This window comes from Zingiber officinale, chromosome 3B (genome assembly GCF_018446385.1).
Source record: "Zingiber officinale cultivar Zhangliang chromosome 3B, Zo_v1.1, whole genome shotgun sequence".
Lineage (NCBI taxonomy): Eukaryota > Viridiplantae > Streptophyta > Magnoliopsida > Zingiberales > Zingiberaceae > Zingiber > Zingiber officinale.
In genome coordinates, this window is record NC_055991.1 from 108,637,722 (window position 1) to 108,664,352 (window position 26,631).

The window sequence follows — 26,631 nt, forward strand, 5'->3', positions numbered from 1 at the left end:
TTGGGTCTCCCTGCAAGCATCTGGTCGCCCTAACCTACTTGCTTCCGCACAAGTATCTGATCACCCTGACCTGCTCCAGGCCTCCCTGCATGCATCTGGTAACATTGACCTACTCCGGGCTTCTTGCAAACATCCGGTCACCCTGACCTACTCCGGGCCCACCCTCAACTTCGTTCAAGGCCGCCCCACATGACATCTAATTTGGACCATGACTCTGATATCATTTGTTGTGCCCAAAGGATGCCCACATATCTCCACAATGACATGATATTGTCCACTTTGGGCCTAAGCCCTCATGACTTTACTCTTGAGTTCTCCCCAAAATACCTCATGCCAATGGAGATATCATGCATCCTTTTAACCCCATGATCTTTACCAAATATTTCTAATATGAGACTTTGATTGAACCCCAACACTAACTTGGTTGATCACACCAAAAATAACCTTGGGGTTTCAATAATCTCCCCCTTTTTTATGTGAGCAACCCAAGTTAAGGTAAATCAACCATCAACTAGAGATAATAAAATTACAATACCAAATAAAGAATATGCAATAAAATGTAAAAAGATTTTTAAATTTAAATTTAACCACTACCTCTCCCTAGACTTAATCTCCCCTTCTCCCCCTTCGATCACATAAAAAATGAGGTAAAAAAATCTAAGGGTAATTTAAATAAGAGAGTTTTAAAAAAAAACACTGATTTTCTAATAATTTTTAAAAAACTTATCAAGTGTTTTGAAAATTGTAAAAAAAAATTTGGAAAATAAGTTTGATATCACTTTGCAAGGTAAATAATTTAGAAACTTTAAGTTTTGCAAAAGGAATTTCCAAAAAAAAAATTCTAAGGAAAGAATTTTTTTTTTGAGAAATGTTGATAAGTATGTAAAGCATTATCTAATCGTTATTCAATACTTTATCAGTTAGTCAATTAAACATTTTATTTAGTTAATTGACTTACAGGCTGTGGCGAGGCACTGGGCCTTCTTGGTTATTGGATCATCAACCACTTCTAGAGAAAGCCTCATAATGAAATCAAATATTTAATGTACTCTCTGAAAGCCCTAAGTCTAATTAAACTTTTAATTTAGACAAATATTTGGAACCCAATATAGGTTCCTTCCAACTGGATTAATTAGAAATTTCTTTGGTATATATTTCTGAGAAATTTTTCTAACTTGTCCTTTGTGGTAATAAAAATATCAATTTAGACCATTAAATTTTCTGCTACTTGTATTATATGAGCATGCATAATTTTTCAAGTTCTTTATTTATTTTTGTAAAATATCATTTTCCAATTTTATTTTGTCAAATTCTTCTAATGGATAAGATTTGGCTAGAATTAATTTCAACTCTTTATTTTCTTTTTCAAGTTTGTAACAATCTTTAGTTAATAATTTAACACATTTAAACAACTTATCAGGTGGAAGAGCTTACACCTAACTTACCTTGTCGATCTCATTGTCCGTAACTCCCCTTGAACTGCTGCTTTCTTCTGTTGACGCTCCCCCTTCATCGATACTCTCGATGCTCATTTTGGACGACCTTTCTTTGTGTTTGACTTCTTGATGACTTGCTGTCAACGCAAGTCTGGAAAAGGCTTTGACCTCTGATTTGGACGATGTTTCGTTCCATATCGCCTTTAGGGTCTTGTATTTGTTCTTTTGGACGGACTTCTTGTTCTTGTCTTTATCCTTCTCATTGATCTTTAACTTAGGACAGTTGTCTTTAATGTGTCATTCTTCATTGCAATGGTAGAATCTGATTGTTCTTCTCTTTCTATCCTGCCGATTGTTAGATTTTTTAGATTTAAGTAATTTTTTAAAATGTCTTACCCTCATTATTGTTTCGTCGTCGAGAGAGAGGCTTTTGAATCTTGTTCATCCATCTTTGCCTTAAGGGCAATGTCATGCTTCGGCTCCTTCTTTGTATCTGCACATCTTAATTCATGGAATTCAAAAGTTGAAAATAATTCTTCTAAGGTAACAGATTCTAAATCCTTAGAGATAGTAGACATCTACTAATGATGCTCATTTCATATTTCTAGGGAATGCATTAAGAGCGTACCTTAGCGAATCTCGGTTGCTTACCTTTTCTTTGAGATTTGAAAATCCGGTGATGAACTCCTTAATCCTCGAGTGAAGGTGTGCAATGGTCTCGTCTTCTTCAAATCGAAGGTTGGAGAGCTGGTTGCGAAGTAGGTCCCGTCTAGCAAGTTTTGCCTCCGAGGTTCCTTCGTGTAGTTCCAAGAATTTCTCCCAGAGTTCTTTTGCGGACTCATAGGCTCCGATCTGATTGACTTCTTGTGACGGTAAAACACTCAATAGATGAAACTTTGCTTTGTCATTTGCCACAAAGTCGGCTTGCTCCTTCTTCGTCCATTGAAACTTTTCCTTGCCCTTGGGTGCTTCAAAACCAAATTCCATTATTAATAATAAATCAAAGTCTGTTTTGAAAAATACTTTCATTCTCTTTTTCCAGCTCACGAACTTCCTCTCGAACTTTGGTGGGTAGATACTTGGTCTGACCATCTCGTGTGCTTCGTTTGGCAGTTAGTCCTCCTGAAGCAAACCTCGCTCTGATACCACTTGTTGGACCGGGTAGGCCGGCTGAGAGGGTTGAGTTGCCTGAAACAGAAAAACTAAACACCTTCTCGATCTTTCAACTCAGGTTAGCAGCAATAGAAAATAAAATTAAACAATAAGAAACTAAATAAAGAGACACCAGAATTTACTCGGTTACAACCTACATGGTTGTTAATCCAAGCCAAATGAAAGCTCTTAAAAAGTCTCCTTCACTGAAGGCGGAGAAGCCTCTTACACTCGTTAATAGATTAGACTATTGATAGGAAATGAATACACAAGTTATTACATCTTTCCTAGGTCCAGGGGTCTTTTTATAGCCCATGAAAAATCTTATCTGTGGGTTGAAGGCTCCTTCCATAGGGCTGGAAGGCACCTCCAGTGAGGCGCTCGTGGATAAAACTTTATCCACGGCCAACGACTCATTTCAGCCTGGTCGAAGGCGCCTTCCATAGCCTTGGAAGACACCTTCACACTGTTCATGGAAGGCGCCTTCCACAGAAGGGGCGGAGGCGCCTTCAATAGCCTTTGAAGGTGCCTCCAGCAACACTTGCAGCTCCATTTCGCTCCTTTGTTGTTGCGATCTCTTAGGTGATTTCGACCACCAGAATAGGGCTCACCCGAACCCAATTTCTGATCTTCTCCTCAAGCAACCTTCCTCCCCGGCTTCTTGTCCCTCGAACGTCGCGTACATTCTTCTCGTCCACTGATGTACTCTTCGGCGGCACCTCGTCCCTCAGACGCACCGAGCCCGTCTGCTCTGTCCCATGTCGTCGTTCTCGCTGGCCACGTCTTTCGCTCAACTTCTTGTGCTTCTAAGCTCCTGCACATTTAGACATAGGGATCAGAATATAACAGGACCTAACCTAATTTGGTTGATCACACCAAAAATATCCTTGGGGTTCCAACAGAAGCTTCTTCTTACTCTGATGTGAAGGAATGATGCTCCTGTTAGAGTGTATACTAAAAGCCTAGCTTTTTGTAAACATTTATTTTATGAAATAAGAATCACATTGGTCAAGTGTCTACATTTATATTAAATATAGTTGTCCATTTAATTTATATTGTAGATAACATGGTGTTTGGTGTGACACAGAAGATCATGTTATTAGTTTCTTATAAATTATAAATAGTAGCTCACAACCAAAATGGAAATGGACAAACCATTAGGATGAGCGTAGTGTAATTTGGTATTAGTTTATCTTGACTATAAAATTATACTAGTACACTTAGAGTGTATTGAGTAAGACCATTTGAGGCTGTTCTTTTTATACTGACTGCATAAAAGAACAGAACCTCAGTTATTATGGTAGTGTGTACTCTTAATCCCGATATAATAACAAGCACATATACTTAGTATTTATTTCTTTGACTTATCAATGGGTGAGATTTAGCTCGTTAAATCAAAAGGCTCGATAGGTTGGGAAATAATATTATTTATATGGTGTGCTGTTGGTTATAGAAGGAAACTGTGTCCTAGTGATCTAGGTTGATGATGTTCCCAAGATGAGCTCATAAGGATTGTCATGTAAACCCTGCAGGTGGACTAATTAGTCCAACATGACAATAAATTTGAGTGATACTATTTTTGGAGTTAGATATTAATTGAGTGAGTGTTAGTAACTCATTTAATTAATGGACATTCGATATCTTAAATACAGGGAGATTAACACACTCATGATAAGAAAGAGCCCATAATGTAATTTGAGATTGGTGCAGTAGTTCAATAGTAGCTCTTTAGTGGTATGAGTTATTATTGATGAACTTGAGTTGAGTGTTCAGGGCGAACACGGGAAATTCAAGATCATCAGGAGACCAAAATCAATTCCTCCGCTCGGTCCCTATTGTAGTCTCTTATATAAAGCCTTATATCCACCCAAAGCCTAGCCTCTTAGCCCATGCTAGGGGCCGACCCCTATCCTTGCTTGGAGCCCAAGAAAGGGGCCAACCAAGCCAAGCTTGGAACTAGAGCTAAGGCCGGCAAAGCCTTACTTGGTGCCCAAGCAAGGGGTTGGCCAAGTAAGGAAAGGAAAGGGGAATTTTATTAAAAATAAATTTTGATAAAATCTTTCCTTTTATGTTTTTATCCACATGGTTTTAAAAGAGAGTTTTAAATTTTAAAATCTTTCCTTTTATAGATTTTCTACAAAGGATTAAAAGAGAGATTAGATATCTTTTCTTATTTGTAGATATATATATTGTTAAAAGAAAGATTTTAATTTTTAAGATAATTTTATTTTTTTGTAACCATGATATAAAAGGAGTTTTATTTTTAAAATCTTATCTTTTATAGATATCTATAAAAGGATTTAAAAGAGAGAGATTTTAATTTAAAAAACATTCCTTTTATAGCTAACCACAAAAGAGATATTTTATACGAGAGATTTTAAATTTTGTTTAAAATCTTTCCTTGATTGTTTAAACATGTTGTGGCTGACCATATAGAGGAATAAAAGGAAGTTTTATTTTATAAAATTTCCTTTTTTGGATTCACCGAGGATTATAAAAGAAAGGTAAAGGATGTCTTCATGAGACAACCCTCTTCTATTGTTCCTCTCTTCCATCCTTGGTGGCTGGCCCTCTCTTCTTCTCCTTTTCTTCTTCTTTGTGGCCGGCGGCATTAACCCTTGTGGAGCTCTTGGTGGGCAGTTGCTTGGAGGTGAAGAATTAGAGAAAGGAGGCTTTGTTTTCTAGCATCCCTTGAGCATTGTGGTGGTGGTCGAAACTTGAAAGAGTAGAAGGTTTTGGTGGATTTCTTCTTGGTAGATCGTCGCTCACACGACATCCAAGAGAAGGATAGGAATACAATAGAAGATCAAGAGGTTTTTGTTTACAAAGAAAGGTATAACTAGTTGTTTTATTCCACATCATACAAGTTTTTCTTTGTATGAATTTTGAAATACCAAACACAAGAGGCTATTGGTTTTAGGCAATCGATTTTATATTTCGATTTTGTGTTTTTTTATTTTTCGATCTTGTGATTCGATTGTTCTTAGTGGTTAAACCTAGAGTTACTATAAGGAGATTAAATATTGAATTTCTTTGAAAGACTTTGTCTAGGAAGTGGTGGATGATCCCATAACCAAGAAGGCCTAGTGCCTCACCATGTTTAACCTAGAAGTCAATCTTTGAAATAAATATTTAATCAACTTTGTAACATGGGTGGATTTAGATTAATAATGTTAAGCATCGTTTGCGATCCAAGTCTAAACTTCTAAGAATAGATAAGTTGAACTTGGAATCAATAATGTTAAGTTCTGTTTGCGATTCCAAGTTTAATTTCTAAAGAACACAATAGGTTGTTAGGAAAGGTTTGGGACTCGTACAAAATTTTTATACAGGGGAACCCGTACGATATTCTGAATAGCAACCAACAGCTCCCTCTCAATCCTAAAGGTGGAGGCCTCTTCATCTTCATCCTCTTGCACATGAAATAAGGAGTATACTCCTTTGACTTTGTCTTCATGCTCTCTAGAGTATGGACCTTTTTCTTCTTCTTCCCGTGTTGAGCACCTCTCAACTTCATATTCTTCTTCCCCTTGGTCTTGATTTAATGAGTCACCCTCTTTGGATTCTTCTTGGTTTGGTGTAGTGGAGGGGACCTCATGGATTTTAGTCAATTTACTCCATTTCTTACTTAGCAAGGGCACACTTAATTAATTGAAAATAAATAATAAAAGTATAAAGTAAGAGACAAAGGGCTATTTGATTACAACCTAAGTTGTTAACCCAAGACAAATAGAAGCACTAACAAACTCCTTTTTCAATAATATTGGAGGTGGAGAAGACCCTTACAACAGTCAGAAGCTCAAAAATAAAATATAGAAATGAGTACAAAGTGTGTTGTTGAACTCCTAGATTTAAGATGTTATTTATAGCCCTTCGGGCAAAAGTTATTGTCGTTGACATGGCATTTAAGGCATTTCTAATGACATCCAGGGCGTCTCCAATGAGATAGAATCTCATTCATATCATAATGGCTCCTCAATGGTTCTGCGACGTTGGAAGCACCTCCGTTCATCTGGAGGCTTCTCAGTTACTGTTCATTTGAGGTGCCTCCAGTCCATCAGAGGTGCCTCAAGCCCCATTTGCGACAACTTAATTGTTGTGCATCCGAGGTGCCACCAATCAACTAAGGCGCCTCAGGTCTTCAAGTCAACTTCTGAGTTGACCATTTTTCAGACTCCACTCACTTGGGTGTTGCTCTGGTCATCCAAAGTTGAGCTTATCCAAACTCAACTCTGACCTTCTCCTTAAGCATACTTCCTCCCAGTTTCTCGTCTCTCGGATAGGCCATGCGTGTCCTCCTCGCTCCATCAGTTTACTTTTTCGTAGCTTCTCATCCCTCAGATCCACCGAGCCAATCGATTATATTCTTGAGTCATCATTCTCGCTCGTTGTATCTTCTACTCGACTTCTTATGTTCCTAAGTCCCTGCACACTCAGACACAAGGCATCAAATATATAGGGTCTAACTTAACTTGATTGATCATGTCAAAATTTTCCTAGAGTACTTACAATAATATCGTCTTTGATCTCGACCATGACTATGCCCGAGTTGGAAGAGTTTGGTTCCGGAAATAGATATTTGTTGATGGAGATATGATATGCGATCGACCCTTATATGAAGGGGAGATTGATATTGTCACCTTTAATCTCGATTCCGACTATGTCCGAGTCAGATAGTTCTTGTCCAGAAATGAACATTTGCCAATGGAGATATGATATGCACTCGACCTTTATACGAATGGAGATTGATATTGTCACATTTGATCTCGACCCGTGACAATGTTCGAGTCGGGAGAGCTAGTTTGGGCCTAGAAAAGGGTATTTACCAATAGAGATATGATATGCATTTGACCCTTGTACTAAGGGGAGATTGATATCGTTACCTTTGATCTTGACGAGGGAGTTTGGCTCAGAGACAGATATTTGTCGATGGAGATATAATATGCACTTGATCCTTGTACGAATAGGAGGTTGATATTATCGCCTTTGATCTCAACCCTAACTATGTCCGAATTAAGAGAGTTTGAACCCTGAAAAGAGTAATATGTGCACACTAAATCGAGTATAGGCAGAAATAATGTATTTGCGGCTATATGAATTAAACTACCATGTAATATAAGAGCATTGAAAAAGCTAAGATCACATAAGGAAAATGTAACCATATGAGGTAGGAGACTTATCTTGCCATGGAAAAAAAGCTCCTATGAGACTACCAACGGAGGTTCAAGTTGTTCACCAAGAGACAATTTCTAGTGAACAACCTAAAGCAAACAACTTCTTGAACCGATAGACATGTGAAGCGACTAATCCGATGGAGCAGCTTATGCCAGTTTGATTTAGACATTGTGTCAAACATCTTCCTCACATCCTTGTATAGTTGCTCATCCTTGTATAGAGAGACTGTAAACTACAAACGATAATTTACCAAAGGACGCATGTAGAGATCTAAATTTACCAAAAGGCGTACGTTACTTTGGTATTTACCAAAGAACACACTTTTTTAAGTGCATACCCTATTTTACCTTCCTGACAATTTGACTTTTTCTACCATTTTTTTTTCTCCACTATATTTCTCTCTCTTCTCTTTCTTCACTTTTTTGTATCGGCATGCAGAATATATGAATAACATTAGTCAATTTTTTAATAACATTTTAATACATTTGAAAAAGAAAAAATAAATAATAAATAACATATTTGAACTCCTTGTAATTTTAGAAATCCACTGGAAGTAAAATGAGTATAATCAGAGCTCTCTAGGTCGATCAGTGGGTTTCGGTCAAAATCCACTGATGGACCTAGAGAGCTCCGATTGCACCCATTTCAGTTTCTATGGATTTCTGATGTTGCAAGGAGTTCAAATATGGTATCCATTATTTATTTCTACTTTTCATAGGTGTTAATATATAAAATCAAAGAATTAGCAAAAAAGCCCACGTTGGGCCTGATATGGAATCATATCAGGCCCATGTTGGTTGGTCCTAGGAAGATCGTACCGATTCCACTGTACAAAATTTTTTTACAAGTGTCAAACTTTTCCTAACAACCTATTGTGTTCTTTAGAAATTAAAGTCGGAATCACAAACGGAACTTAACATTATTGATTCCAAATTTAACTTATCTATTCTTAATGGTTTAGACTTGGATCGCAAACGGAACTTAATATTATTGATCCAAATTCACCCATGTTATAAATTCAATTAAATATCAATTTAGAAAATTAGCTCCCAGGTCAAACATGGCGAGGTACATGACCTTCTTGGATATGGGAGTATCCACCACTGCCTCGACAAAGCCTCTTAACGAAATTTAATATTTAATTTCCTAAAATAACATTAGGTTTAACCAAATAGAACAATCGAATCACAAGATCAAAAAAATAAAATAAAAGAAACATAACTTCAAATATCTAATCCGAAAATCTAGAATCATAAGCCTCTTGTGTTTGGAATTTATACAAAGAAAAACTAGCATGATGCGGAAAATAATTACTAGTTATACCTTTCTTTGTATGCAACAATCTCTTGATCTTCTACCGTATTCCTCTTCTTATTTCGGACGTTGTGTGGGCAACGATCTACCGAAATGAGAACCACCCAAACCCTTCTTTCTTCTTCACCAAGTTTCGGCCACCAAAACTCCTCCAAGGATGTAAAGGTTCGGCCACCACCACCAAGCTCCAAGGGATGCAAGAAACAAAGCCTCTTTTCTCTCCTTCTTCTCCAAGAAATATCCGGCCACCTTCCAAGCTCCAAAGGATGAAGAGTTTCAGCCAAGGAGAAGAAAGAAAAAGGAGAAGGGAGAACTAGAAGGGTCGGCCACACCACCAAGGAAGAAAGGAGGAGAATAGAATAGAGTTATCACCCATGAAGGCACCCCTACCCTCTCTTTTATAATCCTTGGTCTTGGCAAATAAGAAAAATTTAAACAAAACCTTCCTTAATTTCTTTTCCATGAAAAGGAAAATTTAATTGATTAAAAATAATTTCCTTTTCATGAATCAAGTGGTCAGCCACCTCATAGCTCCAAGCAAGGAAAGTTTTAACACAAAATTAAAACTTCCTAATTTGTTTCCGAAAATTTTAAAATAAAAATTTCTCTAATAATTTTTCCCTTCATGATTGGTTATAAAAGGAATTTTATAAATTAAAATTTCTCTATTAAAACATGTGGATGATTTCCAAAAAGGAAAATTATCTTTAAAATTAAAATTTCCTTACAATCTACAAATAAGGAAAGATATCAAATCTTTTCTTAATCTGTTGTAGAAACTTATAAAAGGAAATATTTAATTTTAAACTTTCTTTTTAAATCATGAATATGGTTACAAAAAAGGAACGTTTTATCAAAATTAAAATATTCCTTTCAATGTACAAATAAAGAAAGATATCAAATTTTTTCTTAATCTTTTGCTGAAAACTATACAAGGAAAGATTTAAATTTTAAACTCTCTTTTAAAACCATGGAATCCACATAAGAAAAAATTTTAAACAAAAATCCTTTTAACTTGCTTAGGGCCAGCCACACCATGCTTGGGCTCCAAGCATTGGCCGACCACCTACTTGGCTCAACCTTTTAGTCTTGGCCGGCCCTAGCTTAGGCTCCAAGCTAACTTGGTCGGCCACCTAAGGGTGGGTAGAAAGGTGGGTATAGGTGGGTATAATACTTTATAAATAAGAGGCTACGATAAGAACCGAGAGGAGGATTTGGTTTTGATCTCCCGATGAAATTAAGCTTCCCATGTTCGTCCCGAACACCCAACTTAATTTCATCAATAATAATTCATACCACTAAAGAATTATTATTGAACTACCGCACCAATCCCAAATTACATTTTGGGCTCCTTCTTATTATGAGTGTGTTAGTCTCCCTGTGTTTAAGATGTCTAATGTCCACTAATTAAATGAGTTACTGACAACTCTCTTTAATTAATATCTTAGACTAAGAGTAGTACCGCTCAACCTTATTGTCATATCGGACTAAGTCCACCTGCAAGGTTTAATATGACAATCCTTATGAGCTCCTCTTGGGGACATTATCAACCTAGATTACTAGGACACAGTTTCCTTCTATAATCAACAACACACACTATAAATAATATCATTTCCCAACTTATCGGATTTTTTTATCAGTCAAGATAAACTAATACCTAATTACACTACAACTATTCCAATGGTTTGTTCCTTTCCATATAAGTCGTGAGCTACTGTTTATAATTTATAAGGAATTGAAAACATGATCTTCTGTGTGTGACACCACACACCATGTTATCTACAATATAAATTAATCGAACAACTACACTTAACTTATAAATGTAGATATTTGACCAATATGTTTCTTATTTCTAAGTAAATGTTTATACAAAAGCTAGACTTTTAGTATACATTTCAACAGCCCAACCTTCATCAACGCTGGAGAAGTTATATGTATGGGAGAACAGTGAAGTCAGCCATGTAAATATGAAAGTTATCATCAGAACATGAAAACAGACAGCTTTCAAAAGCTTGTTTCTCCCTAAACCTAAAATGAAAGTCATTGGCATGCACACAGGGACATAGAGGTAGATCACAAGTGAGAGAATGACCAAGAATACTTGATTTTAAACTCCATAGCACCAGTGCCTATGAGAAGATAACATTCAAGTGATACACAAGATTTAGAAAATATCATATTAAGAAACTAGATCTTCTTACTATAGTATATTGTTTTTTGCTAAATTGTCTATAATTTGCACTAGTCCTAAAAATTAGGTCATTGTAGCAGTCAATAGAACCATTAACAAAATAGATACCTATGATGATCAACCAATTCTGGATGGACCTATAAAACTTCTCCAGCGTTGATGGAAGTTGGGCCTGATATGATTCCATATTAGGCCCAACGTGGGTTTTTTTTATGATTCTTTAATTTTATATATTAACATCTATGAAAAACCGAAATGAATAATGGACACCATATTTGAACTCCTTTCAATATCAAAAATCTATAGAAACTGAAATGGGTGCAATCGGAGCTCCCTAGGTCCATTAGTGGATTTCAACCAAAATCCACTGTTGGACCTAGAGAGCTCCGATTGCATATATTTCAGTTCCTATGGATTTCTGATGTTGCAAGGAGTTCAAATATGATGTCCATTATTTATTTCGGCTTTTCATAGGTGTTAATATATAAAATCAAAGAATCGGCAAAAAAAACCCACGTTGGGCCTGATATGAGTCCATATTAGGTCCAACGTGGGTATTTTTGACGATTCTTTCATTTTACATGTTAATATATATGAAAAGTCAAAATAAATAATGGACATCATATTTGAACTCCTTGCAATTTCAGAAATCCATAGAAACTTAAATGAGTACAATCGTAGCTCTCTAGGTCCATCAGTGGGTTTTGATCGAAACCCACTGATCGACCTAGATAGTTCCGATTACACTCATTTTTATTCCAGTGGATTTCTAAAATTGCAAGGAGTTCAAATATGCTATTCATTGTTTATTTTTACTTTTTCAAATGTATTAAAATGTTATTAAAAATTGACTAATATTATTTATATGTTTTGCATGTCAATATAAAAAAGAGAAGAGAGAGAAATATAATAGAGAAAAAAAATAGAGAAAATGTCAAATTATCAGAAGAATAAAATAGAAAATGTATTTAAAAAAATATTTTTTTTTTGATAAATATCAAATTAATATATATCTTTTGATAAATTTATATTTTTATATGTGCCTTTTATAAATTATCGAATTATAAATTATTACAGATCTTGTAATTATTTGTTTGGAAATAGTTCCAGCAACCCACTCTCAGTGAAGGGAAGAGGTGAAAGACAAACAATGTCATTTGTCGAAAGATGCGCAACAAGCGTCATCGATGGAGATTGATGGACGGGAGCATGGCTTGGGAAGAGGCGGCCCAATAAGTTGTTGGTGGCAACTATTTGTACTGACGTGGGCAACTTCTAGGCATGTGATTGGCAATGGTGATGATGACATTGATGAGGGATGGGCCAAAGGGGAAAAACAGAGGAGTCGGCATTGGCGATGAATGGGAAGGTTAGAATGGCTTCTAACAGTCCATTGATTACAGTCGGAAGTCAAAGTAGACTCAGCAAAATTAGGACGATGATAAATAAGTCGAGTTGAATCGAATTTAAAAATATTTAAATTTATTTAATAAAATAATTAAGTCGAGTTGAGTCGAACATTATTCACTAATATTATTCACGAATATTAATGAACTGAACACATATATATTCAAACTTATTTATTTAGATTAACAAGTTGTTCAAGTTTATTTATTTAATTAATTTTATGTATATTGAACGAACATAAATAAATTCTTATCAAATCGAACATCATACTTATTCACAATGCATTTACAATCCTAAGTAAAACTTCTCAATTTCCTTCTGGTGATGCGGCCCAATAGGCAAACAACGGAAGTGCCGAGGAGTTGCTTGGAGGAATGGAAATCATCCTTCCCACGTGGCCTAAACCCATCCATCTAAAGGCTTCCGAGCCATGTTCTTCTCCTTCTTTTCTTTGTTGGCAACCGAGAGATGGAGAAAGATTGTGATTGAGAGCAGCAACTAGTCTCCTAATAGCCTTTGGAGGAGACGCTCTTTTAGTGTTGAACTTATTTTGTAAAACATTTTAATCACCAACAAATAAGAACAACTTAAAAATTCAAAACTCCTTACGACCTAGAAGCATAGTTGTTAGTTTCATGTCTCCTCGGATAGGTCTAATGGCTAGCACATGAGATGTTGTCACCATGAGATCTGGGGTTCGAATCTTGGTAAAGCCGAGATAAATACCTCCCTTATATGCTAGTCACTATTCCAAAGGTCCGTCTGTGATTTACCTCATCCGTGTTAGTCCTTGGACGAATTGACGGGGAGCACTAGGGGCGAGCGTATTTATTTTTTGCCACCATAGTTGTTAGTTTCATGGAACTAATGATTTAGATTTTCTAAAAATCTGGCATGACGAAAGAAACACAAATCCACCCATAGGATTCTTTGGTTGAATAATTTTGGAAAATGTTTAGAGTGGTCGCCCAATGTTTTTCACTCAAGTTTTCACAGACTCGTCAAAATGTTCCGGTTTGAAAATATCATCACGATGACATGGTGATAGAAATTCATCCTGACATAAAGAAAAATAACGTTGAAGCCTTCTCCTAGCTAGATTTCTTCCTATGCACCGTGATTTCTTACGGAGAATAACAAATATCAAAGAGTTCACCAGGAGTTATCCGATAAGACTATTCTAATGTCTAAGATAACATAGAAATTTGATAATAACGGAAAGAAGGAGAAATGTCATTAGAGAATACCCCTTTTACCTTCTCGTCCCCTTTACCTTTATAGAGAGAAATCCCTATAGACTTCTCTCATTTAAGGAGCATTAAGAGGTCATAAAGTGGTCATTAAAAGATCATTAAGGAGTATTGTTGTAACCATAATATCTTTTAATTTTAGTAATTGCCGCATGTCAGGAGCTCGGGAGGTATGTTGGTCGACAACTCGATGGATCAACAAGTCGGATTGACTTGGAAGATCGGATCGACTCGAAAGGTCGGATACTGCCACATAATATCTACGTTGACCAAAATTAAAAGTCACATAAGTCTTGAATGATACTACCCAGACTCTTTGTTGATAAAGTCAAGAGCCCGCCATGTGAACTCTTACCATCCATATCAAATATGTTTACTTTAGTTGATTCTCTTAACACATCTAGTTTGTTTGATTACTAAATTCATCTAATTAGATAAATGGACCAACTTGCTAGTTATTCACAATGATCAAGTGAACTGTTAAAAATTAGACAAATAACAAAGTTAACGTAAATTGATTCATTATTATATTCCACTAGTATAAATAATCAACCTTAGTGGTCTTACTCTTCTAATCATATCTAATTAAAAATCATTTAAATAGCATTGTGATTGTATTAAATTTACAACAAGTTAAATCAAATTGCATCAAATAAGTCATGCTCACGTAATTAGTAAAGCATGTTTTGATTTATTTAAAAAAAAAGATTTATTTTGTAAATATGCAAAATTAGGGGTGCATTTAAGATTTTGCCCCTGTAAACCGCTGCAGGCATTAAATGAGCCAGCGAGTTGATGGGACTTATCTCATTTATTCCCTTAAAAAGACCCAATCACTAAAATTCAGTTATGCTTCAAACACAATTAAAGTAGAAAGCAACTATTGACTTGTCTCAATTGATAATAAAGAGAACACCTAATTATTTTAAAATTATTAAATTATGTATCTATTTTATTTTTTTATTCCTCCGTATTCATTAGTATCTATCCTAATTAATTTTTAGATAGTATTTAGTTAAATAATAAAAATAAATTTTAATTTATATTTTAAAAATTTGTACTCTCAATTATTTTATGTATTTATTTAGTTCTCCTGATTATATTCATGCTCTCAAATAAAATCTCTATATACTATATTGAGAGCAATACTATTTGAATTTGAATATGTCTGAATTAATTGTTATACTGTAATAATTGATTAAAAAAATTTTAATTTGTATTTAAAAAATTATTTTTCTCAATATGATATATGAAAATGATGTGTTAGGACATAATTATAATTAGGAAAACTAAACAATTCCATATCATTTTGATCTTTGGAGGGCAATCTTGTTAGTCACAAAATATTTATGAAATAATTATTTTTTTTTAGAAAATAAGCTTTATTATGTATAAACTAAAAGTAGAAAAAAAACATTAAAACCATACATTTTTTTTATTACGGGAGGTATTTAGGCTTTTGGCCCGACTAATCTCAAAGGTGAGTGGTCTTTTCTTAATTTATCCATCAGGTAAATTTGAAAGTGTGAGTGGATCATAACGTGATAGTCCAACATCACCAATAGTTTTAGCACTGCGGGTGTACTATATGTCCGACAAAAAATCAAACATTGTGTGGGTTAACTATCGTGTCTCTTACGCTGTGCTATGTCTGGGAGCAAAACAATTTTTTATACCAGGTATCCAGATCTTATAACCCGATTAATCCTATTATAGACAGTCTAATCCCATATTCTGTCGACCAAGTAAATCCAGGAAGCATGGTGGCTCCTAACATGACTCCCCAGTTTCATCAGTAGTTCAATCATTGTAGACATGCTCTGCATAGGAATTGAACCCTGATTATTTGAGAAATACACTCTGCCTCTTACCACCACACCCATCCTTAAGGGTAAAACATGTGTCAAAGATGGCTCGCTCATCCCAAGTGCTTTCTCACTGTCGCCCTCACAATATGACGAAGGGAGTAAATCATGGTAACCAAGTGACCTTTTTAGATGAGAGGAATTTTATATGATAGAAGTGTCAAATTAAGCAAAGGTCGATTTTTAGTAAAGTCAGGAGAAGTACCTTTTTATGTGATGATATACTCAATTTTTTTAATTTATATCTCTATAAATAACTATAGGATCAATCTTATATACCATCCAAGGTTAGCATATGACCTTTTGCCAAATTAAGAAGTTTTTTATTTTTATTTTTAAAATTTTTTATTAAAGTTTTCTATTTCATTTCCTTTCCTTTTTTAGCTTTTTCTTTTTATTTTTTTATTTCAAATTAACTATTAAAAAACAAGAAAATTATGTTTTTTTCTTATGATTTTCTATTTGTCTTTTCTTTCTTTTTTTTTTCCTATTATTATTTTGTTTTGTTTTTCTTTTTTCACTTCTAATTAGCATATTAAAAATTTTAAAAAAAGAAACTAAAAAAACCTAAAGTTAGAGCTACTACGGGGAAAGCCACTCCAAGACACGAGTATTTTGGATAAAACCTTCTGAGTGAAATATTGTTTTGATGATATGAATAAAAAGAATAACTTTTTGTTATTTTTCTGCCACAGAAATTCACTTTGAAATCATCATATTAAATATTATATTTTATTCTGTCTTCAATAAATTAATTTTTAAATTAAATTATTAAACTAATATAAATATTTAACAGTCTTAGAAGTTCTAAATTTATGATGGATATTTATTAAGATATTTAATTATATAGAGTCATTAAATATTTTTAGCCATAACTATTTATAAGTTTTAAAGGTATTAATTTCATTTTAACTTAGTACTATTGTATTTATAAAAAATTTCTTTTCAATTTTTTAAAATTAAAATCTAAACAAATCATTAATATTTATAATTAAAAGTGTTTAATGACTACTATTGGATTAAATTTTTATTAAAGTCAATGTCGATTAATATCGGTCATAAATTTGAAATGGAAGGGCAATTTGCAAATAAAATTAAAGGGTCCACTTGATAAATTCTAAAGTTTGCCTTAAATTTTATGAAAAAACACTATTAAATTGGAAGCGTTACCGAATCTCATATCATTTCATTTCATTTAAATGCGCACTAAACCACCATTTATCTCCAGCTCTCCTTTCTCATCCATTCCTTCTTCTTCGATTGAATGAAATGGAGATTGTGGTTAGCTCGATCGTGCAGAAGAGGGATCTCATCACCCTCGATCTCCTCAGATCCAATCGCTCATCCAAAGCCCTCGGTCCACCGCTCAAGATCTCTTCTGACAACGACGATCTCCCTCCCCTGGTGCGTGCGCATCAATCGATTTTGTTGTTGTTGTTCTTCTTCTTCTTTTTTTCCCCATTTTAAGTAGTCGTTGATCGATGGGGCGATCGCGTCGCAGGACCTCAACCGGGCCCTCGATGACGATGCCCTGAGGCAGGCGGCGCTCCCCGGGAGTCAGAGCGTGTGCACCATCGAGAAGGTGAAGCGGGCGCTGAAGCGTGAGACGGAGCGGCAGAGGGTCGGCGGCGGAGGGGGTTCTGCTTCGACTTCGGCTTCTCCTTCTCCCTCGTCGTCATCCTCATCGGTCACCACGGCCTCGATCAGGCGCCGCGCGGACCGAGGAGACGAGGGGCTAGCGGCGGACGGAGGAGACGGAGACTCCGCCTCCGTCGCCGCCAGAGGGAGCCTCGTGGTGGTTGGGTGCCCCAGTTGCCTCTCCTACGTTCTGATACCGAAGAGGAACCCGAGGTGTCCCCGTTGCGACGCGCGTCTCGCTGCGGCGTCGGTGCTGTCTCCGCCGCCGCCGCCACCACCACCACCGACGAAGAGACCACGAATCGACCTCAATTTTTCGCTTAGCACCCTCTAGTTTCTTTTATTACAAATCCATGCGATGAAGGGCTTTTGCATGTAAATTTTTCTCTCTGTCGTTTAAAAAAGCACAAAACTTTATTTTTTTAAAAAAAATTATTTCCATTTTACTTTGTATTTTTTGTTGATTTGTAGACGTTTGTTTTGCTAATCAATTCACCCCCCTCCCAAATTTTTCTTTAATGCATTTATTTGATTGGTTCCATATTTTTTCATAGTTTATTCTTATTCTGAGGAAAATTGTCCTTATTTTTACCGATATTTTGCAAATTAGCCCAATCAGGGACTAATAGAGTAAATAAAGCACAACCAAATATCAAATCTAACAAACATGGTCCATAATAAAAATATATATGTGCAGGACTGATGTCGTCTTCAAGTAGATCAGAACTTAAATATTTAACACATGGATCTGATTCATGGAAACTCCAGTTTTTTTTAATGCAGATCGATGCATTGATTCTGATAGGTTGGAAACATCAGTTAAGCAATGCATAAATGTTTTGGCAATTCTAACTGAAAAGTAATTGAAATTGAAAGCTGAAAGAAAGAAAAATGTCTAGTGTTTTCTTTCTGAACTGTTCTTGTTAATTGGATTGGGTTGTATTTGCTGGTTAGTTGGCAGCTCTTTTTCATGCATTAAAATTGAGCAGTAGGTTTTCTTCTGAAAAGGAGGGTCTTTTAAATGAGCTGACACTGATGGGTCTGGGTGTCATCCAGATCATAGACACAACATCATTGATGGATATTCTTTCATGCACATTTTCTATTTTTCTATTTTTCTTTCTTTCTTTCTTTTTCCCACACTGATCAGGCTTGCTATCCTGCTAACAGAATGATTTGTAATGCTTTAATAAACTACGACCAAGTGAGCTTTGCACATTTGTCTCTCAAATGTGGGCTCCTAGGCCTTGGTCATGTTACTGACATTCACTCAAGTTTGGGTGTGCTACACCGAAATATTGTCGCATAGTGTTGGTAGCCATGCATTTGCTTGAGCAAACATTTGTGCCACTTCGTTGCAAGTTTACAATCGCTAGTTTATGAGGCTATCTAGAATATAGTTAGCGTAGTGAGTAAAGACATGAGAAGATCATAGAGTTCTACATTGTGACATGACATTCACACAGGATATTATGTTTTACTCAGAGATTGTGTATTACATTGCAAAATTCTATATTCACATGAGATAGTATTACAATACATGGAGACGAGATTATGTTCAAAAATAGCATACTAGTTCCTCTGATTCATAACAATGCAAGCAAAAAAACAATGCATCCTACATTATTAGTGCCCACATTTGAATAATCCAGCACGAGGCAAATAGTTACTCTTAGTGTAGCGCTAGACAAAACAATTGAAGAATACATCTTTAGTCACCAATCCCTTTGTTTTTGTGTTTTGCGGGTAAAGATTACTGCAAGGGATCAACTTGGAGATCGAGCGATGACATGTACTTGCCTTGCTCAAAGATTGGATATGAGGAAACATTATCCTCAAGAGAGAACCTGAACTCAATTATATTCCAAAAATGCATCTTCATAATGGTTAATGAGGTCCATGCCTTTGGTTTCCAATATGATCCAACTCATCGTCAAAGAAGCCATCGCTGTTTGATGGAGAAGGAAGAGTGGGTTCATACTTTGAAATTGGCTCATTGAATTCATCAGTGTACTCAGGAGTTAGTACAACTTTCCTAATGCGATTCATGCTCGAGTTGTATGAGCTAGTTTCATAGTCTGAGCCTGAGCTAAAGAGCATACTTTCTCCCGGCCTCACTCCCTCATTCAAGTCTTCAAGTGGTACAGCACCTTCTAGTGCTCTAACAATCTGTGAATTATTTCCGACATAAGTAAAATTTGGAAATGCATACTAAAATCACCTAGCGATCGCACCTGACTCATTTTGGGTCGTTTCTTGGCTGAATGACGAATGCTAGCAGCAGCACATCCCACCATGCGTGCCATTTCCACGAGATCATATTTTCCATTTAAGCGTGGATCGGCTAGTTCATAATAATCTCCATCAGCCAAAGCTCGCGACAAAGTTGGCCTCGCCTATTTGAATCAAGTTAAACGATATTATTAATCGATATGCCACAATAATATTAAGAACCATGGCAACCTTACCCAATCTACAAAGCTATCTTCCATGAATGAATGAGTGTCGGCAGGTCTTCTTCCTGTTATTATCTCAAGTAGCATTACTCCATATGAGAAGACATCAGATTTCTCTGTTAGCTTTCCGCTCGATGCATATTCAGGAGCTAAATACCTAGCCATCGACGAAAGAAAGAAAACAAGAATCATTATTTCTCAAAAACAAAGAAGATATCTACTAAATATTCTGCAAACATATATCCAATTTCTCACCCAAAGGTTCCCATCACTCTGGTCGAAACATGAGTGTGATTGTCTAATGAAAGCTTAGCCAAACCAAAATCTGCCACCTGAACAAATGTTTTAATAGTATAGTGATCACAGAACGAATTTCAACAAAAATATACAACTTCCATACCATTGCTTCAAATTTGAGGTCCAGAAGAATGTTTGCAGACTTGATATCCCGGTGAATTATTTTAGGATGACCTTCATTTGATGATGATGTTGATGATGATGATAATTTATTCAGAGCTTAGCTTACAAAAATGAACAATAACACGCACGATTTTATTTACTCACAGTCTTCATGCAAGTAGGCAAGGCCTCTAGCTGATCCTAACGCAATTTTCAGTCTCCTCGACCAATCCATCACTGGGAGTCCCTTCGCTACGATCGATAAAGTAGATCGTCAAAGTAGCTAGGAAAAGAATCACATTTGATTCGCTCTTCAAAATTGGGCAAGCACTTTACCATGGAGGTGGTATTCAAGGGTCTTGTTAGGAACAAATTCATAGACCAACATCCTTTGTGCACCAGAGATGCAATAGCCAATTAGAGACACGAGGTGGCGATGGTGAACACGACCAATGATGTCGACCTCGGCATGGAACTCCCTCTCCCCTTGTCCGCTCCCTGACTTGAGCTGCTTCACCGCAATCTCCTTCCCGTTGGGCAGCACTCCTTTATAGACGTACCCAAACCCTCCTTGCCCAAGCAGATTGGAAGGGGAGAAGCCACTTGTGGCCGCTACGAGCTCCTCGTACGTGAACGTGCTACTGTTGAAAGCCGCAAGGGCGACGATGGGGGAGGGAGGCGGCAAGGGTTTCGGGCAGTGGGTTTCTGTAAATCCTACACTCATATCATCGTGCTTCGTCATGCTACAGGGCAGCCCCTGCAGTACTGGCCCGACTTTAACTGCATGGTCTCCATGGTGCCACTTTGGAGGTGGCGCACTGTAAAAGCCACTGTCTACAGATCGCACATGAATTTGTTTGAGGACAAATAAAATTAAGATAAGAATTGGCGATGAGAATTTGATAACATCACCTTTGAATGAAGGATCGGAATAGTATTTCATTGTATCGTGAGGCCTCTTCTTCTTCTTGGCACAGCAACAAGCGCACACAAAGATCAAGAACACAGCAACTAGCCCAACCACTGCCACCACTCCTATGACTATGACGATCGGCAAATTCGCCTTAGGTTGATCGACTTGATTAGAGTTTGTCGATAACTTTAAAGATGTTATTGAATTCTTTGAGTACTCCAACCCTGATGTAAAATGAAACAATGACGACGAGGACCTTAATTGGTGATGGGAAAATTGAAGAGAGATCGCTTTTAACAGAGGAGAACTAGTACCATTTGCAGGTGGCACCATTAATGAGGAGCTTGGTGGAGGAGGTGAGGATGATGGTGAAGGAGACGAGGATAAAAAACTCCTCGAAGAAGTTGAATTATTCACTAGTTGGGGAGCTGAAGACATTTTTCCAAAGATGGGACTCCGGATCTATTAGTTTCACCACCCTTTCTATAACTTCTCATTTGGATTTGTATGCCAAGAATCCCTGAAAAAAAATTCATGCTTGATTCAAATGCATCCAGTATAGCTCATTGTATTCAAAATGTAAGAAAATTTTAGTAGAAATGAAGAAGAAAGGAAGAAAGAAACTTACAACAAAATGTTTTTATCTTGCACAATTGAATTTCTTTTGAAACTAAAGAAACAGGGAGAGGAAAAGAGATGGTGCAACATGCACCACTCTCTTATCTTTAGAAAGCTATGTAGGATCTAATATATTGGGAGGTGAGATGAATTAAAGGCGAGAAGGAAGACAAACAAGATGGCAAGAAAACGAAGAGAAAAAAATTGAGAAAAAAGAGAACTAAATTTGTTAAGAGGTTACCTAATTTGGGTGGGTGGTGACTGCTTCTTGCACCACCATTCAATAAGTTTGATTGAATTTTGAGTTAAATTTTATTAAATTATTAGTTTGTTTAGGCCAAGTCAACATATATATATATATATATAATATAACATAATATAATATAATAGCATATGATTGATTGATTTTCTAAAAAATAAGTCATATTAAAATTTGAACAAATATTTTTACATCAATAAAATAAATCTTTATATTTTAAATTTTGCATTGGTGGGAGGTGTGAATTGAAGAAGGGAGCTATGAATTGAAGAAGCCAACAAACCAAAGGTACCAAAAAAAAAAAAACCTGAGCGGGATGGACTTGTTAGGTTAATGGATTAGAATGTATTAATGGGTTGGTTGACATTAGATAGGATAACAATTATCCTACATGCTATCAAGAAAAGAAGAGTAAAGAGAAAACATAAAAAGAACCTCCTAAAACGAAGAAAAATAAGTTGTTCTCTGAATGTTACCATAATAAGAAATTTTATTATGAATAAATGATAATTCTTCAACATCTAAACAAGACTCTTATATATACTACAACTTAAGGCTTAAATAAAGAAAAAAACTACAATTAATAGATCTTAATTTCAATGTTATAAAGAAAGGAAATAGATCTTTTATATATAAAAAAGTAGATAATTGAACGATATTAACTCAAAACAGGATGTAGATCAAAACAAATCCTCTCCTATAAATACTAGAAATACCAAAATTATCCTAAAAATAAAATTTTTAAAAAATAACAAAAAGACTTTGAAAAGGGTTTAAATGGTGGGATTGGGGCTAAAATTTTGTAGTTACGATTTCATCCATAACAAACGTAGGTTTTCAAATTATGCACGTGTAACCACCGACAGAGCCTAATTCTAAGTATCGAGTCAAAAGTTATGTCTTTTAAAGTTTGAAGAGTCATATTGAGTTTTATCATGGATTGAGTCTGCATTAGTCTTCCTGGGTTGAAAAGAACTTACCCTCAAGTTCATATTAGCTTCATCAACATCCGTCGACTAAGGAGTTAAGTGTTTCTCATTGAAAACATCAGAAGTCTTCAGATAACTAGGAATGCGCAACCTGTAAGCATTGTCGTTAATCTTCTGTAGTCTCTCACATGTTCTAATTTTCTGATTCTTTAACTTATTATACTCTTCAACAGGAAAATGATCACAAGTTAATATAGCCCCGACAAAATCTCTAATTTCAAAAAGTACATGCCAATGATGACTATCGACCCGAGCCTTATACTTGGTATTGTTTTTTATAATTGCTAGTTTTAGCTGCTCATGAATACCTTGAAAATGGTCTACCATTTCATCCCCTTTAGGACTAATTTGCCCTACACATGGAACATGGGCTAAGTCCAGAACGCCCGATGGATTCCGCCCATAGATAATCTCAAAAGGACTTAATCCCGTGGTTCTATTTCTTAATCTGTTGTAGGTAAACTTTACTTGAGATAATGTCTAGTCCCGCTGCTTTGGTTTAGTTCCTGCGAGGCATCTCAAAAGATTGCTCATACTCTGATTCACCATCTAGATTTGTCTATCTGTTTGAGGTTGGTAAACACTGCTAAAGTTTAACTGTGTCCCTAATTTTTCTTATAAGCTTTTCTAGAAATAACGGATGAATTTAGTATTTTGATCTAGAGTCATGGGCCTAGGAACGCCATGTAAATACATTATCTCCTTGAAGTAAAGATGGACAATCCGAGCAACATCCATATGTTGGACTCAGGTGAGGTCGGTGAGAGGGGAGGTGAATTACCTGAAATAGGAGTTAGCGAAATTCTTTTGCTTGGAACTTAGCAAGGATATATGTAATATATCCAATATATATATTTTAAATATATATATTTGATATCTCAAGATAAAGACTAAAACGATTAAAATTCAATCTAATGGAATAATCTTGACTAAAACGATTAAAATTCAATCTAATGGAATTCATAGCTGAAAACACAGATGAAATAATTAATAATAAATGTAAAAGAGTATATGTGAATTTAGGGATTTATTAGATTTTTTTGTATTTTTATTGAGTCATTTTAGATAATTTATGGGGATAAATGGGTTGACCTTTCTAAAGTTTATTTTGAATATCCAATTAAAGTGGGAGTTGATTGATTTCATTAATCTAGGTTTATGATTAATTAAGCCTAAGTATAAATAAGGAAACTTAGATTTTACGCTCATTCTCACCCAATCCCTTTCCCCTCTCCCGTGCGGCGCAATCTCGCCCGATCCGTCATCGTCACCGGCTGCTGCCCAAGCTCCATCGCCGGTGCAGCGCATCCTCCTCTCACTGCCACCTCCCATCGTCGATGTCAACCCCCTCTCATCGCCCCCTTTCTCCGTCGATCCACCGCCATCTCCTTGTCACCTCCCTCTTCACGCACACGCGACGTCCCTTGTGGACGTCGTTGCATCGGCGGCCCACAAGCCTCGATTCCCTTCTGCCCCTTTTCTTTTCTCATTCCGATCTCCTCGTCGACGTCGGCTGCCCCTACCACCGACAGTCAGGAGCACCATTCGGAAGTCCATCTGGCATCCTGAGGGTTCGCCGCTCATCTCCTGTTCACTGATCTTGAGAAAACCACTACCCACTGTTGTCGCTGACCTAACCTCACAGCGAATAGTTGCCGCTGACACGGATTGTTGTCAAGCTCATTGTGACTCACCCTTGCCGGCCATTGCTTCGTCAGTTGAGCTGCCGCCATTGGGTCTCTGACGTCAGCCATTATGAGAGCCGCTAAACTCCCTGCAGAGCCACTACCACTCTTCTCCACAGCCACTGCGGTGATTTCACTACGCCGATGATGGAGAAGGAATGGGTTGTGAAGGTGTTGTGGGATAAATTAGGTGGTTTCAATTAAGGTTTGCTAATCAGTTGAGGGATTGAGTTTAGTTATTTGATTCATGGTAGATTGGCTATAATACATGTTCCATGTTGCAGAGTTTGGATTCAATTTGAAGTATACCCTTGGACTTGAAGAATGTTTAGCATGACTTACATTTGAAGTGGATAGATCTTGCATATCTTTTTGATAGTTTTGATTATAGTGCATGATTGTTTACTGCCATGTCTGATGAGATTACAATTATTCGTCTACTTTAAATCTGTCCTATAGTGCTCTTGAGTTGATACCTTATTGGTTATCCTTATATGTTGATCTATTGTTGATAGCTATGCAGTTATGTTTATTATTCATGATTGAGTTTATATATATATATATATGCATGATATTACTAGACCCTAGTGTAGGATGATCATACCGTAGTTTAGGATATTGAGCATCTTGCTAAACCTGTGTTTGTTATTTCATACTATGGTATAGGATATTGAGTATCTTAATAGACCCTTGTTGTTATTTAGGCATATAGCTTATGTTCATGAATTTATATTATAGTATGGTTATAGACTTATCTTAAAATTTGGTGTTGGTCATTTTCATATCACGTGACACATCAAGTTAATTAAAATTGAAACTCATTGCAACTAAAGACAAGCATTGTAGTATGGAGTCCCAAGTCGTATTTTTCCAAGGATAACTAGTGAGTGTGTGTTAAAATCTATAATTGATTCAAATCGACTTATTACATCAACAAGGTCAATTATGCTTTTCCATTCGATTCACATTGCAAATTGTATTTTTCTACAATCAAAGATTAAGATCAAGGAAAATTCATTCTCATCTAAACTTGATTAAACTCCACCTCATCAAGTTAACCACAATTAAATTGGGATTCTTAAATATCAACTCATCAAATGAGTTAATTCTTATGAATTCTGGTTAAATTCATAGAAATGAAGTGTTAAACATTTAATATGCACAAACACAGTAGCCATTAAAATCTTTCATTACATACATGAATTGAGCATTCATCATACAAGCATGCTCAAAGTACAAAGATTGAATGTAAAGATCAAGGAATTTCCAACTAATAACCGAATCTAACAATCTAGCTATAATAGAATTTCAAGTTCAAGTTGAACATAATTACAAACTATTAAAACAATATTCGGATTGTAGAACTCAAACAGAAATGAAATTGCAAAAGTATATCAGAAACAAAATTTCAGAAGTAAACTCAAACAGAACTTGAAGTGGAAAATGCTAAACAAAGAATTAAGAGTAATCAAACAATCAGATCTTCAGATCTAAGCAAATTTAAGAACAATTCAAAGACAAAGATAAAGAAAAACCAAACCTAAAAACATTCCACATCCAAACCCCGAGCTCCAACTGCCCCTCTCTGCCAAAACAGAGATGCTCTCGGAAACCTCCCCTCAAACACCCAACGAGCAATAATCAAACTTTTAACTATTACCAGGTGACGCTCACAGATCCGAGAAACCTCCCTCTAAGCTCACACTAGACTGGTAACCTCATCAGCCAAAGAACAAAGCTCAGATTATGAAAATTGCAATTCAGATCGGTTGATCAAATTTATCCAGTTTCGCTGTGAAATGAAGATCGAAAGAGGATCAGAAACTCCAAGAAACCTCCCTCTAAGCTTTGTTGAATGCGAATAACGCCGATCGGGAACCTCCC

The 26,631-nt window shown here is 36.1% G+C and overlaps 2 protein-coding genes across 2 annotated transcripts; one reads left to right on the forward strand and one right to left on the reverse strand.

Moving 5' to 3' along the window:
- Positions 1–16,976: 16,976 nt before the first annotated feature.
- On the forward strand, positions 16,977–17,940 carry LOC121968503 (PHD finger protein rhinoceros-like). Its single transcript, XM_042518844.1, has 2 exons — positions 16,977–17,194; positions 17,292–17,940. Exons 1-2 carry the CDS (start codon positions 17,060–17,062, stop codon positions 17,760–17,762), a joined length of 606 nt encoding a protein of 201 aa, XP_042374778.1. The 5' UTR covers positions 16,977–17,059; the 3' UTR covers positions 17,763–17,940.
- Positions 17,941–19,017: 1,077 nt separating this feature from the next.
- On the reverse strand, positions 19,018–21,529 carry LOC122055100 (proline-rich receptor-like protein kinase PERK4). The gene is made up of 7 exons (XM_042616492.1): positions 20,615–21,529; positions 20,449–20,530; positions 20,285–20,355; positions 20,140–20,216; positions 19,897–20,041; positions 19,663–19,824; positions 19,018–19,597 (listed from the first exon to the last, which is right to left on the reverse strand). The coding sequence occupies exons 1-7, from the start codon at positions 21,527–21,529 to the stop codon at positions 19,316–19,318; spliced, it is 1,734 nt and encodes a 577-aa protein (XP_042472426.1). The 3' UTR covers positions 19,018–19,315.
- Between the last annotated feature and the right edge of the window lie 5,102 nt (positions 21,530–26,631).

What these genes read in the sequence shown, in the direction of transcription:
- LOC121968503 (XM_042518844.1), top strand. Translation starts at nt 17,060, where the DNA reads ATGGAGATTGTGGTTAGCTCGATCGTGCAGAAGAGGGATCTCATCACC. An exon ending in ACGACGATCTCCCTCCCCTG is followed by an intron (nt 17,195 to 17,291) that starts GTGCGTGCGCAT and finishes ATCGCGTCGCAG; the next exon opens with GACCTCAACCGGGCCCTCGA.
- LOC122055100 (XM_042616492.1), bottom strand. Translation starts at nt 21,529, where the DNA reads ATGGTGCCACCTGCAAATGGTACTAGTTCTCCTCTGTTAAAAGCGATC. An exon ending in ACCTCAAATTTGAAGCAATG is followed by an intron (nt 20,217 to 20,284) that starts GTATGGAAGTTG and finishes ACATTTGTTCAG; the next exon opens with GTGGCAGATTTTGGTTTGGC. An exon ending in AGAGTGATGGGAACCTTTGG is followed by an intron (nt 20,042 to 20,139) that starts GTGAGAAATTGG and finishes GTCGATGGCTAG; the next exon opens with GTATTTAGCTCCTGAATATG.